This window comes from Capra hircus, chromosome 23 (assembly GCF_001704415.2).
Source record: "Capra hircus breed San Clemente chromosome 23, ASM170441v1, whole genome shotgun sequence".
In the NCBI taxonomy this organism is placed as follows: Eukaryota; Metazoa; Chordata; class Mammalia; order Artiodactyla; family Bovidae; genus Capra; species Capra hircus.
The window spans coordinates 39,836,143-39,849,891 of NC_030830.1; the positions used below are offsets into that span (position 1 = coordinate 39,836,143).

At 44.1% G+C, this 13,749-nt stretch overlaps 1 protein-coding gene across 1 annotated transcript in view; it reads right to left on the reverse strand.

Annotated features, from left to right (window-relative positions):
* Positions 1–13,749, reverse strand: part of UHRF1BP1 (UHRF1 binding protein 1) — a 72,941-nt gene that overhangs the window by 6,933 nt on the left and 52,259 nt on the right. Inside the window, exons 14-17 of the mRNA XM_018038710.1 lie at positions 12,291–13,747; positions 6,761–6,957; positions 4,168–4,322; positions 3,934–4,084 (exon numbers count right to left, since the gene is read on the reverse strand). Coding sequence (XP_017894199.1) covers positions 3,934–4,084; positions 4,168–4,322; positions 6,761–6,957; positions 12,291–13,747 — 1,960 coding nt within the window. The remainder of the gene's footprint in view (positions 1–3,933; positions 4,085–4,167; positions 4,323–6,760; positions 6,958–12,290; positions 13,748–13,749) is intronic.

A 13,749-nucleotide genomic window follows, 5' to 3' on the forward strand; every position in this document is an offset into this window, starting at 1 on the left:
TGTAATCAATCTGATTTTGGTATTGGCCATCTGCTGATGTCCATGTGTAGAGTCTTCTCTTGTGTTGGAAGAGAGTGTTTGCTATGACCAGTGCGTTCTCTTGGCAAAACTCTATTAGCCTTTGGCCTGCTTCATTCTGTACTCCAAGGCCAAATTTGCGTGTTACTCCAGGTGTTTCTTGACTTCCTACTTTTGCATCCCAGTCCCCTATAATGAAAGGACATCTTTTTTCATGATGGTGTGATCACTGACCCAGAGCCAGGCATCCTGGAGTGTGAAGTCAGGTGGGCCTTAGGAAGCATCACTATGAACAAAGCTAGTGGAGGTGATGGAATTCCAATTGAGCTATTTCAAACCCTAAAACGTGATGCTGTGAAAATGCTGCACTCAATATGCCAGCAAATTTGGAAAACTCAGCAGTGGCCACAGGACTGGAAAAGGTAATTTTCATTCCGATCCCTAAGAAAGGCAATGCCAAATAAGGCTCAAACTACCGCACAACTGCACTCATCTCACACGATAGTAAAGTAATGCTCAAAATTCTCCAAGCCAGGCTTCAACAATACGTGAACCATGAACTTCCAGATGTTCAAGCTGGCTTTAGAAAAGGCAGAGGAACCAGAGATCAAATTGCCAACATCCGCTGGATCATGGAAAAAGCAAGAGAGTTCCAGAAAAACATCTATTTCTGCTTTATTGACTATGCCAAAGCCTTTGACTGTGTGGATCACAATAAACTCTGGAAAATTCTGAAAGAGATGGGAATATCAGACCACCTGACCTGCCTCTTGAGAAACCTGTATGCAGGTCAGGAAGCAACAGTTAGAACTGGACATGGAACAACAGACTGGTTCCAAATAGGGAAAGGAGTACGTCAAGGCTGTATATTGTCACCTTGCTTATTTAATTTATATGCAGAGCACATCATGAAAGACGCTGGGCTGGAAGAAGCACAAGCTGGAATCAAGATTGCTGGGAGAAATATCAATAATCTCAGATATGCAGATGACACCACCCTTATGGCAGAAAGTAAAGAGGAACTAAAAAGCCTCTTGAAGAAAGTGAAAGAGGATGGTGAAAAAGTTGGCTTAAAGCTCAACATTCAGAAAACTAAGATGATGGCATCTGGTCCTATCACTTCATGACAAATAGATAGGGAAACAGTGGCTGACTTTATTTTGGGGGGCTTCAAAATCACTGCAGATGGTGACTGCAGCCATAAAATTAAAAGACACTTATTCCTTGGAAGAAAAGTTATGACCAACCTAGATGGCATATTCAAAAGCAGAGACATTACTTTGCCAACAAAGGTCCATCGAGTCAAGGCTATGGTTTTTCCAGTAGTCATGTATGGATGTGAGAGTTGGACTATAAAGAAAGCTGAGCGTCGAAGAACTGATGCTTTTGAACTGTGATGTTGGAGAAGACTCTTGAGAGTCCCTTGGACAGCAAGGAGATCCAACCAATCCATCCTAAAGGAGATCAGTCCTGAATATTCATTGGAAGGAACGATGCTAAAGCTGAAACTCCAATTCTTTGGCCACCTGATGCGTAAAACCGACTCATTTGAAAAGACCCTGATTCTGGGAAAGATTGAAGGCAGGAGGAGAAGGGGACGACAGAGGACGTGATGGTTGGATGGCATCACTGACTCAATGGACATGAGTTTGAGTAAGCTCCAGGAGTTGGTGATGGACAGGGAGGCCTGGCGTGCTGCAGCCCATGGGCTCGCAAAGAACTGGACATGACCGAGTGACTGAACTAAACTTAATATTCATAATAACCCTGTACCAGAAGTATTATTATCTTCCCATTTTATAGATGAAAGAGCTAAGGCACAGAGAGTAACTTGCCAAAGTTGCAAAGCTTGTGGACTTCGCTGGTGGTCTGGTGGTTCAGAGTCTGCCTGCTGGGAAGGGGACAGGGCTCGCTCCCTGCTCTGGGGGGGCCCCACACGCCACAGGGCAGCAAGGCCCTTGCACATAACCACTGGGGCCCATGTCCTAGAGGCTGTGCTCTGCAACAGCAGAACCCACTGCAAGAAGAAGCCCACGTGCTGCAACTCGAGAGTACTCCCCGCTCACTGCAGCCAGAGAAAGCCCACACACGGCAACAAAGAGCCAGCGTAGCCAAAAGTAAATAAGATATTTTTTTTAAACCAACGAAGTAACACAGTTTGCAAGTAGCAAGGTAGGAGCTGCATGTAAGCTGCCTGACTGCAAAGACCATGGGCTTGGACACTTTGCTTTAATGCCTCTCATGGTAGAAGGGACATTAAGGACCAATTAAAAAGCTGGTCTTGCTTAGAATCAGAGGCAGTGGGCTAATGGCCAAGGTGAAGCTAAAACAGAGGACCCTCGGGAGTTCCCTGGTGGTCTAGTAGTTAGATCTCAACTCTTTCACTGCTAGGTCCCAGGTTCATCCCCTGGTTGAAGAATTGAGATCGCACAAGCCATACAGCACAGCCAAAAATGAATAAAAAACAGTGGACCCTCAACTCTGCTGAATTTGATCATCTCTTCCTTTCTCCAAGTCTTGATCTTCTCCTCTCTCTCTCAGGAAGCCAAGCAGGATCTATGCTAATTTACTCAAAACTGCATGAAGAATAACCTCAGGTGCAGCCAAGGCTATGAAACAACTTACATACCTATATAACTATAAATTGGTACAACCATTCGGGGGGGGGGGGAGGAAGGGCATTATCTAGCAAAATTAAAGCTATACCTACCCTAATGACCTAGCAATTATTTCCTCAGGAATATAAACCTGGAGAAACTCTCCAGCATATATAACAGGAGACATATACAAGGACGGGCATGTCAAAACAATCCTATTTGAAACAGCGAAAAAAAAGTGGAAACAACAAACCACATGTCTGTTCAGAAAAGAATGAAGAAGTAAACAGAGTAATGAGTACAAGAGAGATTTTGGGGGTGGGGGTGATGGTTGCAGAACTGCGGAAGCTTACTAATATTTATCAAAGCACACACTTACAAAGAGTGAATTTCATAGTATGCATATCACACCTCATTAAAGCAGTTTTTTAAAAAGTCATATATTTCTACAATAGAATATTATAAAGTAGTGAAAATGAATGAATTATAGCTAACTCAACAACCTAGAAGGATTTGAAGAATATCATAGTACTTGAAAGGAGAAAATCACAAAAGAATATAAACAATAATTCCACTTACAAAACCTCGAAAGCCTACACAGCTAAATAATACACTGATTTAAAAAAAAAAAAAAAAACATGTGGAAGAATTGTAAAGCAAGAAAATGAAAAATACAAATTCAGGATAGTGATCCCCTATGATAGGCAAGAGGCAAGAGGAAGGTTCTGGAGAGGGGCTCCCGGGGCTGAAACTTAATGGTACTGTTCTATTTATTAAACTAGGTAGTAGATACATGCATTCATTGTATTGTGATTATTTTATACCTTAAATATATTTTTATAACAGTTCTACTTTACAAGCATATCTACTTAATATTTAAAAATAAAATTTTTTAAAAATGAAGCATGTAGTTTAAGTCCAGATTTTTCCTGCCATCTTTTAAAGTATAAATGATAATATACATCAAAGGACCGAATCAGAAGCTCCCTGATCAGATACAGCTTGATGTTAGCAGCCCCACAAACAAAGAAATGGACACTGTCCTCTCATATCAGGGTAAGGAACACCTGGGAGGTGAGGATGGCGACTAGCCTGCTGGGCACAAAGCCTCAGTGAGAGCTCTCGGAGGCTCCTTGTGAGAAGGAGGCTTCATTAGACTTCTTCCTCCCCCGAAAGGCTGCTGGAAAGAAACACCAAGGACTTGGCACTAGGCTGGCTGCCCCTGGAGCACAGGACAGGAGCAACTTAAGTTCTGACTGTCCTCCTCCCCACCCCAGCTCAAATCCCACCAGCTCTCCTGGAATCCCACCATCCTTACCTGAGCACTGTCCGTGCAGGAACTGCCAGAGTCCCATGGTGCCCGGCTGCTGGAGGGTCAGCTTCTCTGCTTGCAGGGCCACAGTGAGGTCCTCACCACGTACCTCAATCCCCAGAGACACCTCACGCACCTTCAGGACCAGAACTGAGACCTGTAACAGGAGACTCGTTAGCTGAGTCCCAAGCTGCCAGCTGAGAGCCCACTCTCTGCAGAAAAGAAAGTAGAATATCTGACCAGGTGAAGATTGAGGTCTTCCCCACTAGGTGAGACCGAACTGTTGACCTCTGGTGACCCCTGGCCATAACTATCCACAACAGGGCTCTCTTGAACACCAGCATTGTCCACAGCATTGGGAAGAGATCCTGGTGGAAGAGATTCTGGACCAGACTCTGCAAAAGAAAGATAACAAGAGTTGGAGAGTCAAAAAATTTTACTCAAATCCAATCTTTAGTGACAACTGTAAAAACAAAAAATTTATGACATTCATGAGAAAACTGGAAATTTCAAGACTAACTGGATATTTAATGAATTTAGGGAATTATTGTTAATTTTTTAAAGTGTGACAATGGTATTTGGTCACGTTGAAAAACGGCTGTAAATGGAAGCAACCCAACTGTCTATGGACCAAAAAATGGCTAAACAAAATGTGCTACAAACGAAAAATAAATACTAGCCTTAAAAAGGAAGGAAATTCTAATACATGCTACATACAACATAAATGAACCACAGAGACATCATGTTAAATTAAATAAGCCAGTCATGTACAATTCCGTTTACATGAGGTACCTAAAGTAGTCAAATTCATAGAGACAGAAAGTAGAATGGTGGTTTCTAGGGACTGGTGGAAGAGGGAATGAGGAGTTATTGTTTAATGGGTATAGACTTTCAGTTTTGCAAGATGAAAAGGTTCTAGAGATAGATAGTGGGTGATGGTTGTACAATGATCTGAAGGTACTTAATACTATTATAGTTAAAAATAGTTACAATGGTAAATTTTATGTTATGTACATTTTACCATAATTTTAAAAACTTTTAATCTTAAAAATCTGTATTTTCTAGAGATGTGTAATAAAAATATTTATATATTTATGGATAAAATGATACGGTTGGGATTTGCTTCAAAGTAATATGGGAAGAAGGGAAGAGGGCAGAAGAATAAATGAAATAAGAATTGCCATAACATCTGGCCCCATCACTTCATGCCAAATAGATGGGGAAACAGTGGAATCTGTGGCAGACTTTACTTTTTTGGGCTCCAAAATCACTGCAGATGGTGACTGCAGCCATGAAATTAAAAGACACTTACTCCTTGGAAGAAAAGTTATGACCAACCTAGACAGCATATTAAAAAGCAGAGACATTACTTTGCCAACAAAGGTCCGTCTAGTCAAAGCCATGGTTTTCCCAGTGGTCATGTATAGATGTGAGAGTTGGACTATAAGAAAGCTGAATGCCAAAGAATTGATGCTTTTGAACTGTGGTGTTGGAGAAGACTCTTGAGAGTCCCTTGGACTGCAAGGAGATCCAACCAGTCCATTCTGAAGGAGATCAGTCCTGGGTGTTCACTGGAAGGACTGATGCCGAAGCTCCAATACTTTGGCCACCTGATGCAAAGAACTGACTCACTGGAAAAGATCCTGATACTGGGAAAGATTGAAGGCGGGAGGAGAAGGGGATGACAAAGGATGAGCTGGTTGGATGGCATCACTGACTCAATGGACATGGGTTTGAGTAAACTCTGGGAATTGGTGATGGACAGGGAGGCCTGGTGTGCTGCAGTCCATGGGGTTGCAAAGAGTCAGACATGACTGAGCGACTAAACTGAAATGAACTGGGACAGTAATAATAAGAGATTTTGTCCAAAATCTGTCATATGGCGGTTGTGATCGTATTTGGAAATGGAAACCTTTCCAAATAAAAATAAATTAAAAAAAAAAAAAGAACTGCCATGAGTTGTTAATATCCCAAGCTAGGTAATGGGTATATGAAGGTTCATTATTTAATTCTATTTTTAAATATTTGGATTTTTCCACAAGAAATTAATAACAAAACAAACATGGATATGCCAGCCAGTTTAAGAAACAGTATATTCTCTTTTTATTTCATTTTCATTTAGATACTCTTAAGTGATGATTTTAGGCTTCCCTGGTTGCTCAGAGGTAAAGAATCCACCTGCAATGCAGGAGCCACAAGAGACGCGAGTTCGATCCTCGAGTAGGGAAGATCCCCTGGAGGAGGGCATGGCAACCCACTCCAGTATTCTTGCCTAGAGAATCCCATGGACAGAGAGCCTAGCGGGCTACAGTCCAGAGGGTTGCAAAGAGTTGGACACAACCGAAGCGACTCAGCATGCATACAAGGGACGATTTTAAAAGTTTTCATTTCAATAAGCTGAAAGAACTAGTCTAACTCCTAGTGGGGTTTAATCTAACTCCTGAAAGTTACTCATTTTACTATAGACAAAAAGCTCCCAGTTATTTTCCAACAATGAAATACATAGTTAAGCAAAAGATAGGAAACACACACACACACCACTGACCCAGCCGCAAAGTTAGCCTACTGCCAGCGCTCCGTGGCTGTAAGACTAGTGCTCTCTTCTCTGAGTGTTGCTCTGTGATAAGGGTCAAACACCTATCAATAACCTAGAAGACATGAGGATAAATTCAGAGTCACAGAGCCACTAAAAGTTCACTCTTCTTTGCTTTTGATTAAGAAAATGTCTGCTTTATCAAAGCTCAGCTCCTTCTGCATCCTGCTGGTCTGAATACAGGCATCAGAAGAACCCTCTTGAGGCTCTGCAACTTTGCCTGGCTCTGCTTCCACTTACCAGACTCCAAGAGCATCACAAAGCTCTCACTGCCATCACTGTCCACTGAAATCCGGTCTTCAGGGCCACTGTTATCCAACGAGATGCCATCAAATGACTGCTGGGATACTGTCCTCTTCATAGAGAAAAACCGGAGTCGGGCAGCACCTCCACTTACAGGGGCTGCCACCCCTTCATCTACCTTGGCCACAGGCTCCCTGTTTGAAAAACAAAAGCAGAAACCACGAATGTGGCTTAGGAGGCACGTTGTTTCGTTCCCTTGCAATACCCACCCTTTTCAGCCCAGACAGTTATTGTAAGCATAAACTTTGAGGTCAGCTATTCATGGGGTCGCAAAGAGTCGGACACGACTGAACGACTGAACTGAACTGAACTGATTACCTTTTGCAAAAGAGGGTCACACCATTTTCCAATGGCTGGGCCTTTCTGAGCCCTCCTATTCCAGCATTTCAAACTGCATAGGCAGTTCTCCCATGTTGAATGTCAAGGTTATTCAGGATTATCCTATCTATAGCAGAGACCTACTATCTACGGCCCTGGTGCTTATGAGTTGTACCCAAAGCCATTCCTCAAGCATTTACTGAATAACTTCTGCATACAAAGCACCACACAAGACACAGGGCAGTGGTGGGCAGTGACAAATAAGACACCCCGTCCTCAGAAAAATGTGTATTCTATCAGGAGAGAGGGGACTACATACAAATAACATTATATGGTAGTAAGTCACACACTGTAAGAGGGACAGGGGTACAAGCCAAAGGCTAGCCAACGCCAAAAAAGGGAAAGGATGAAAAGAAGGGGATCAGGAATGGCTCTGAGGAAAGAGATGATGCGTGAGGTGGTCCTTGAAAGACTGTGAAGGAGACAGCACAGCGGGCCTTCTGTGAGGAACAATCAGCCTGAACAAAGTCGTGGCACCAGGAAACAAAAGGTACCTTGCAGACTAGCAAGCAGCGCAGCTCAGCTGGAGCACAGGCTTTGCTGGGGAAGAGCAACAGAAGACAAAGTTAGAAGGTTTCTTTAAAGAAACTTGTGAAGACCTTTTGAGTCCACCCTCCTATGATATAGGTGAAGAAACTGACTCAGTTTCAGCTAAAGGTAGAATTAAGAAGAATCCAAGTCTCCTGACTTCTTGCTAAGTGCTCTTTCACTTAACCACATGCGTTGCAGCCAGATCACAGGAAACCCTGGATGAAAGACAATGCATGAAAGTGCTCTGAAAGCTATGACGTGTAGGAGACAGATGAGAAATCTCTGTACTGTCCACTCAATATTGCTATGTCGCTAAAACTGCTCTAGAAAATAGTCTATTAAAAAAAAAATAATGTGCCATATGGATATATCACAATAATTGATAATGCCACACTAAGAAATCCAAACTCAACTCAGAAAAAAAGAAAAGGCCAGAAGGGTTTAGAACAGGGAAATAATAGGATTACACCTGTGTTTTAGGAAGTTTGACCTGCCTTTTTCAAATAAGCTAGAGATGGAAAGACATCCAACAAGGAAATCAACTAATAGTTTACTAAAATACTCCACCTGCGGGGACAGGAAAAATTGATGTGAGACTCCCTAGAGCCCTATACTGAGAGTCACCCTCCTAGGAACATAAGTATCTAAAGGAGAATTCATTAAAAAGTAACTTCTCAGGAGTCATCTCAGACCTACTGGAAGAGGAACTCTGGGGGTAGGGCTCAGCACTCTGTGTTTTAACAAGCCTCCAGATGATTCTGAAGTACGCCTAAATTTAAAAGTATGGTCAGAACCTGACAAATGCCTAGAAAAGGCAGAGCTTGAATGAGCAGGAGAATGAGTCCACCCAAAAAAGAAAGAAAAAAAGAGCTGGTCTGGGATAAGAATTTAGTTTTACACATGTGAGGTTCAAGGCACCCCTGGAGATCCATGTGGAACTATGTGCAGTAGATAGTTTTAAAGGAACAGCAGGGGAGGGAAGGAAATCAGGACTGAAAACAAGGACTCGTGCAGAAGTGAGGCAATGGACAAAATAACCAAGAGGAAAAGTACAGCTGACCCTTGAGCATCACAGGTTTGAACTGCACAAGTCCACTTATATGTATTCTTTTCTCAACAGTACATATTTTAGTACTACAGGGCTTCCCAGACGGCTCAGTGGTAAAGAATCCACCTGCAATGCAAGAGATGCAGGTTCCATCCCTGAGTCAGGAAGATCCTCTGGAGAAGGAAATGGCAGCCCACTCCAGGATTCTTGCCTGGGAAATCCCATGGACACAGGAGCCTGGCGGGCTACAGTCCATGGGGTCGCAGAGTTGGGCACGCCTTAGTGACTGAGCGTGCACACTCAGTACTACACGATCTACAGTTACTTGAATTTATGGGATGTGCTGAAACCACAGATATGCAGCAACCATTTTACAGGTAACTATAGGTAAGGCCAACTATAAGTTACATGCAGATTTTCAACTGCATTCAGTGCCCCTAACTCCCATATTGTTCAAGAGTTAACAAAATGTATTCAAAAATGCAAAGTGACCTAAATCTGAACGTTTGGCAAATTCATCTTAAATGAATGAAGAACCTTAAATTGTTTAAGGTTTAAAAGAATCTTTAAGCAATTTAAAAGAACCTTAAAATGTTTGTAGTGTGTGACCCAATAATTCTACTTCCTAGGTTTTATTCTAATAAAATCTTTATTCTAAATATTTTATTGTAAAATAAAATAAAAGATTGAGATATGAATAAAGAGTCATGTTCACAAAAATAAGAACATTTACAACAGCATTGGTTTCACCTGAGAAAAAAGTTGAACCAGATTAAATGACCCCCAAGCCTAGATTGTGAACTGGATGAATAAATTATGATACATCTATTTGCAAGAATATAATAGACCAATTCGCCAAAGAATTGATGCTTTTAAACTGTGGTGGTGGAGAAGACTCTTGAGAGTCCCTTGGACTGCAAGGAGATCCAACCAGTCAATCCTAAAGGAGATCAGTGCTGAATATATATTGGAAGGACTAATGTTGAAGCTGAAGCTCCAATACTTTGGTCACCTGATGAGAAGAACTGACTCACTGGAAAAGACCCTGATGCTGGGAAAGACTGAAGGCAGGAGGAGAAGAGGACGACAGAGGATGCGATGGTTGGATGGCATCACCAACTCGATGGACATGAGTCTGAGTAAGCTCCAGGAGTTGGTGAAGGACAGGGAACCCTGGCGTGCCACAGTCCATGGGGTCGCAAGGAGTCGGACACAACTGAGCAACTGAACAACAACAAAAATAGAGCAATTAAAAATTATATATTCAAATACTTCATGAGTGGGAATCTTAAACAAAGTGAATAAAACTGTAAATTTTCTATATTCTATAGAAATAACATAATCCTATTAAAAAATGTGTGTACTTCATATGTGTAAACACGTACAAGCATTCACATGGATACATAAATATATGTATAAAATCTGGAAGATTCCAAAAGTCAATAAGGGCTATCGCTGTATAGTGTCGGGCTTTCCAGGTGGAGCTAGTGGTAAAGAACCTGCTTGCCAGTGCAGAAGACATAAGAGACACAGGTTCAATCCCTGGGTTGGGAAGATCCCCTGAAGGAGGGCATGGCAACCCACTCCAGTGTTGCTGCCTGGAGAATCCCACGGACAGAGGAGCCTTTGCAGGTCGCAAAGAGTCGACACGACTGCAGCAACTGAGCATGCCACGCACGCACTGGAGAGTGTCATTACAGTAGCTTTTATGTTTTCTTCTTTATTCTTTTATTTTCGACATTATCGACAAAATGAACACAAATTATTTTGATAATTTTTCAGTGGGGTGGGCGCCATGCCATGTGGCATGCAGGATCTTAGTTCCCCAACCACAGACTGGACCCAGGCTCCTTATGGTGGAAACATGGAGTCTTAATCACTGGACCGCCAGGGAAGACCCCATTTTTATAATTTAAAAAAATAAAATGATGATAAAAGTGATCAGAATATGGATAGCCTAGTGCTGTGGAACAGTTACATTCATAGGATAAAAGGAAGAAGAGAGCAGCCAAGGAAAAAGACTGCTTCAGAGAAGTGTGAGTAACTGCACAGGGTTACAAATACTCAGGATGGACTGACTGGCAGGGCTGACTGCACAGGCAGTCCTGGAGAAAGAGGACTGAGAAAAGGCCGCCAGCCTGGGCAGTGGGGAAGCCGGTGTTGGTGTTTGAACGAGTCCGTGTCACACACACCTGTCTTTTCCCCTTTCACCTCTCCTGTTCCCAACCCTCACCCGTCTCCATTTGGAAAAAGCAGCACATTTGGTCACTGGGAGTTCAGGCTCTCAATCCTCACCCCAACCCTCACAAGCTGTGTGACCTTGAGTAAGTTTCTTACCTCTCTGAGCCTCAGTTTCCTCATCTGTAAAATGGGGAGTGATATTAGTTCCTTCCTTATAGGGTTCTTATAATTCATTGGCTTAATATTGTAATATTTAGGACAGTTTCTGACACATGGAAAGCAATCAATAAATGTTGCCTAGTATTATTATATAATTTATTTTTTAAGCTTTCCTTCTCTTTCCTCCTAGGCTATCTCGGCCAAGCAGGTAGTAGCCCACTTGCAGGCTTTGCTTTGAGACCAATTTAAGAAAATCCTCTTAAACAAAAGCTCTAAAGCCACTGATCTTCTCAGCAAAGATTTTCCATAGTTCTCATTATCCTTTCTGAAAGCACAGACACTCGTGGAAAAAATCTATGCCTTCCCTCCTTTCTGACTGCACATTTCTGTGTTTTCTGCTCACTCCCTACTGTAGCCCCGATGCCTAACGCAGGGCCTCATGCACAGTAAGGGCTCAGAAAATATTTGTTACATGAATGGATGAAATTCTCCCTTCTTTATTACCCTGGAAGATATTGATATGTGTACCAGAAAGAGCAAATCCAAAGCTCCAGCTTTTCAATGTATAAAAGACAGGATCCATAGGCTCTGGTCTCTGCAGCCTTCATTTCCTCAGCTATAAATTGGGCTATGAACATCTGCAGCGAACGCCATAGACTGTTATGGGATTATGTCAAACAAAATATTACCCAAGGGCCCAGAGAAAAGAATAACATATCATACTGGCATTATTATTCTGATACAGTATATCTGTATCAACAATAGGGAATCAGTGAAAGAGATAACTTGATGCTACGAAACAATAAATGTTGACTTGAAAATTGCCCAAGACCAGACTAAGATACATGGAGGCATGTGAAAATTCATGGGATTATGTTGTTTTATTATAATCCAGGGTTCTCCCCCATCACAGGATTAGATGTAGTCCTGAAAATAAAATCTCTCTGACTGCAATGCCTGTTATCCTCTAAATACCTGAAAGTTCCTCTGCTGCTCTCCAGGCAACTCTGAAAACTAAAGCCTTTGCCACATTAACTAGCCCATTTTACACACATTCCTGGACTACAGGCGCTTCCCTGTCTACAGCTGTGCATGGCAGGAGGCCTGAGCCCTGTGGCCAAAGCCAGCAGGAAAAGATGAAGCAACTGAGGGAGGCAGAGAACCACTCACTTGGCCGGGGGCAGAGGCAGCATCTTGTGCATGGCGGAGGTCATCCGGTCTCTGCCCAGACTGAAGGCATCCCTGGTCAGCGACACAGCTTCCTTGGTGAGGTCCATGGTGGCATGCAGGGCCTCCTTGGTGGCATCCTTGGTCATGTGAATAGCACTTGATAATTCTCCTTCTATGTTCTTCACGGGGATGAGATCGCCCTGTCCATTCAGAGCAGAATCCCTGCTCCCTGGGGGCTTCAATGCAGCTGGTGAGTCAGATGCTTGGACTCCGCTCGGTCTCTTGGCCTGTAAGGAATCAGCTGCCTCGTGGCCCTTCCCTGCCTCGTGCTGGGCAAGAGAACCTGTATCCTGTACTTCTCCATTGCTGTGGAGAGGCAATGGCCTGTCCTGGGATGCACCCAGATGTTCAATGCCACTGTCTTCCAGAACCTTCTCAGGGCTTGCTGGGCCCTGTTCTGAGGAGGCGTCAGACTTCAGCTCCCGGTCCTCTGAAGGAGACAGCTCTGAGTCTATGAGGCTGGTAGTATCTGAACCCTCAGAGTCAGCCACATCAGCCCCAGGGGGAGGATGCATGAGCAGAGCCACCTCCGCGCTGGGAAAGAGGACGCCAATGCAGGCTGTCTGGTCCTGCAGGGGAGCCCCAGTCATGGCCTCTGTATCCTTAGTCAGCTGCTCCTGAAGACCCTGCAGCACCTCCTTCAGGCGAAGCAGGGCCAGGTACTGGTAGTGGTCGAGCCGCAGGCGGACGTGCGCAGGGGAGTGCACGAGCACGTGCATGCCCGCCGTGTCCTCCAGCTCCATCAGGGGCCCGCTGCTGTCCACACTGCCGCTGCCTTCTTTCAGGATCTCCGTGGCTTCCGGAAGGCCTGACAGGCTTTTCAAATCATGCTCAGTCTTCGACCTCTGATGGGACATCGTGTCAGGGGCCAGGGCCTCAGAATGGACAGGACTGCCAAAGCTGGCGGACGGTTTCAGCCTCCCTTCTGTGGCCATACGCAGCTTTCGTGCCTGCGCTTGTTGCCAGCGGAGGGGCAGGCAGGCCCAAATGGACAAGGGGAAGGCGGCCACAAAATTCAAGGTGTGGCCTTTGAAGTTCTCTGTTCCCTCAAAGTCCAAGGAGATCTGGGTGAAGTGGATGGACCAGAGGTCTTGGGAAGCCTTACGCCTCTGAGGGGGGAGAACACTAGCCTGAGGGAGGCAGGAATCCATCTGGAAGGCGTGATCCATAAAAAACATGTGCAGAAGGCTGAAGCCGCCTGGTACCTTGGGAAACTGAACATAACTGGAATGAAAGAACTCAGTAGCAGCAAAACCCCGGAAGAGACTCTGGAGGTCCGGACAGCCACAGTGCGGAGCGTGGCGTGTGTTGGTGGCAGTCACGCCTGACGCACAGAGGACAAGGGACTGGGGACGACGCGACACAGCCCGCTCTCTCTTCTCCAGCGGGAAGCTCACCT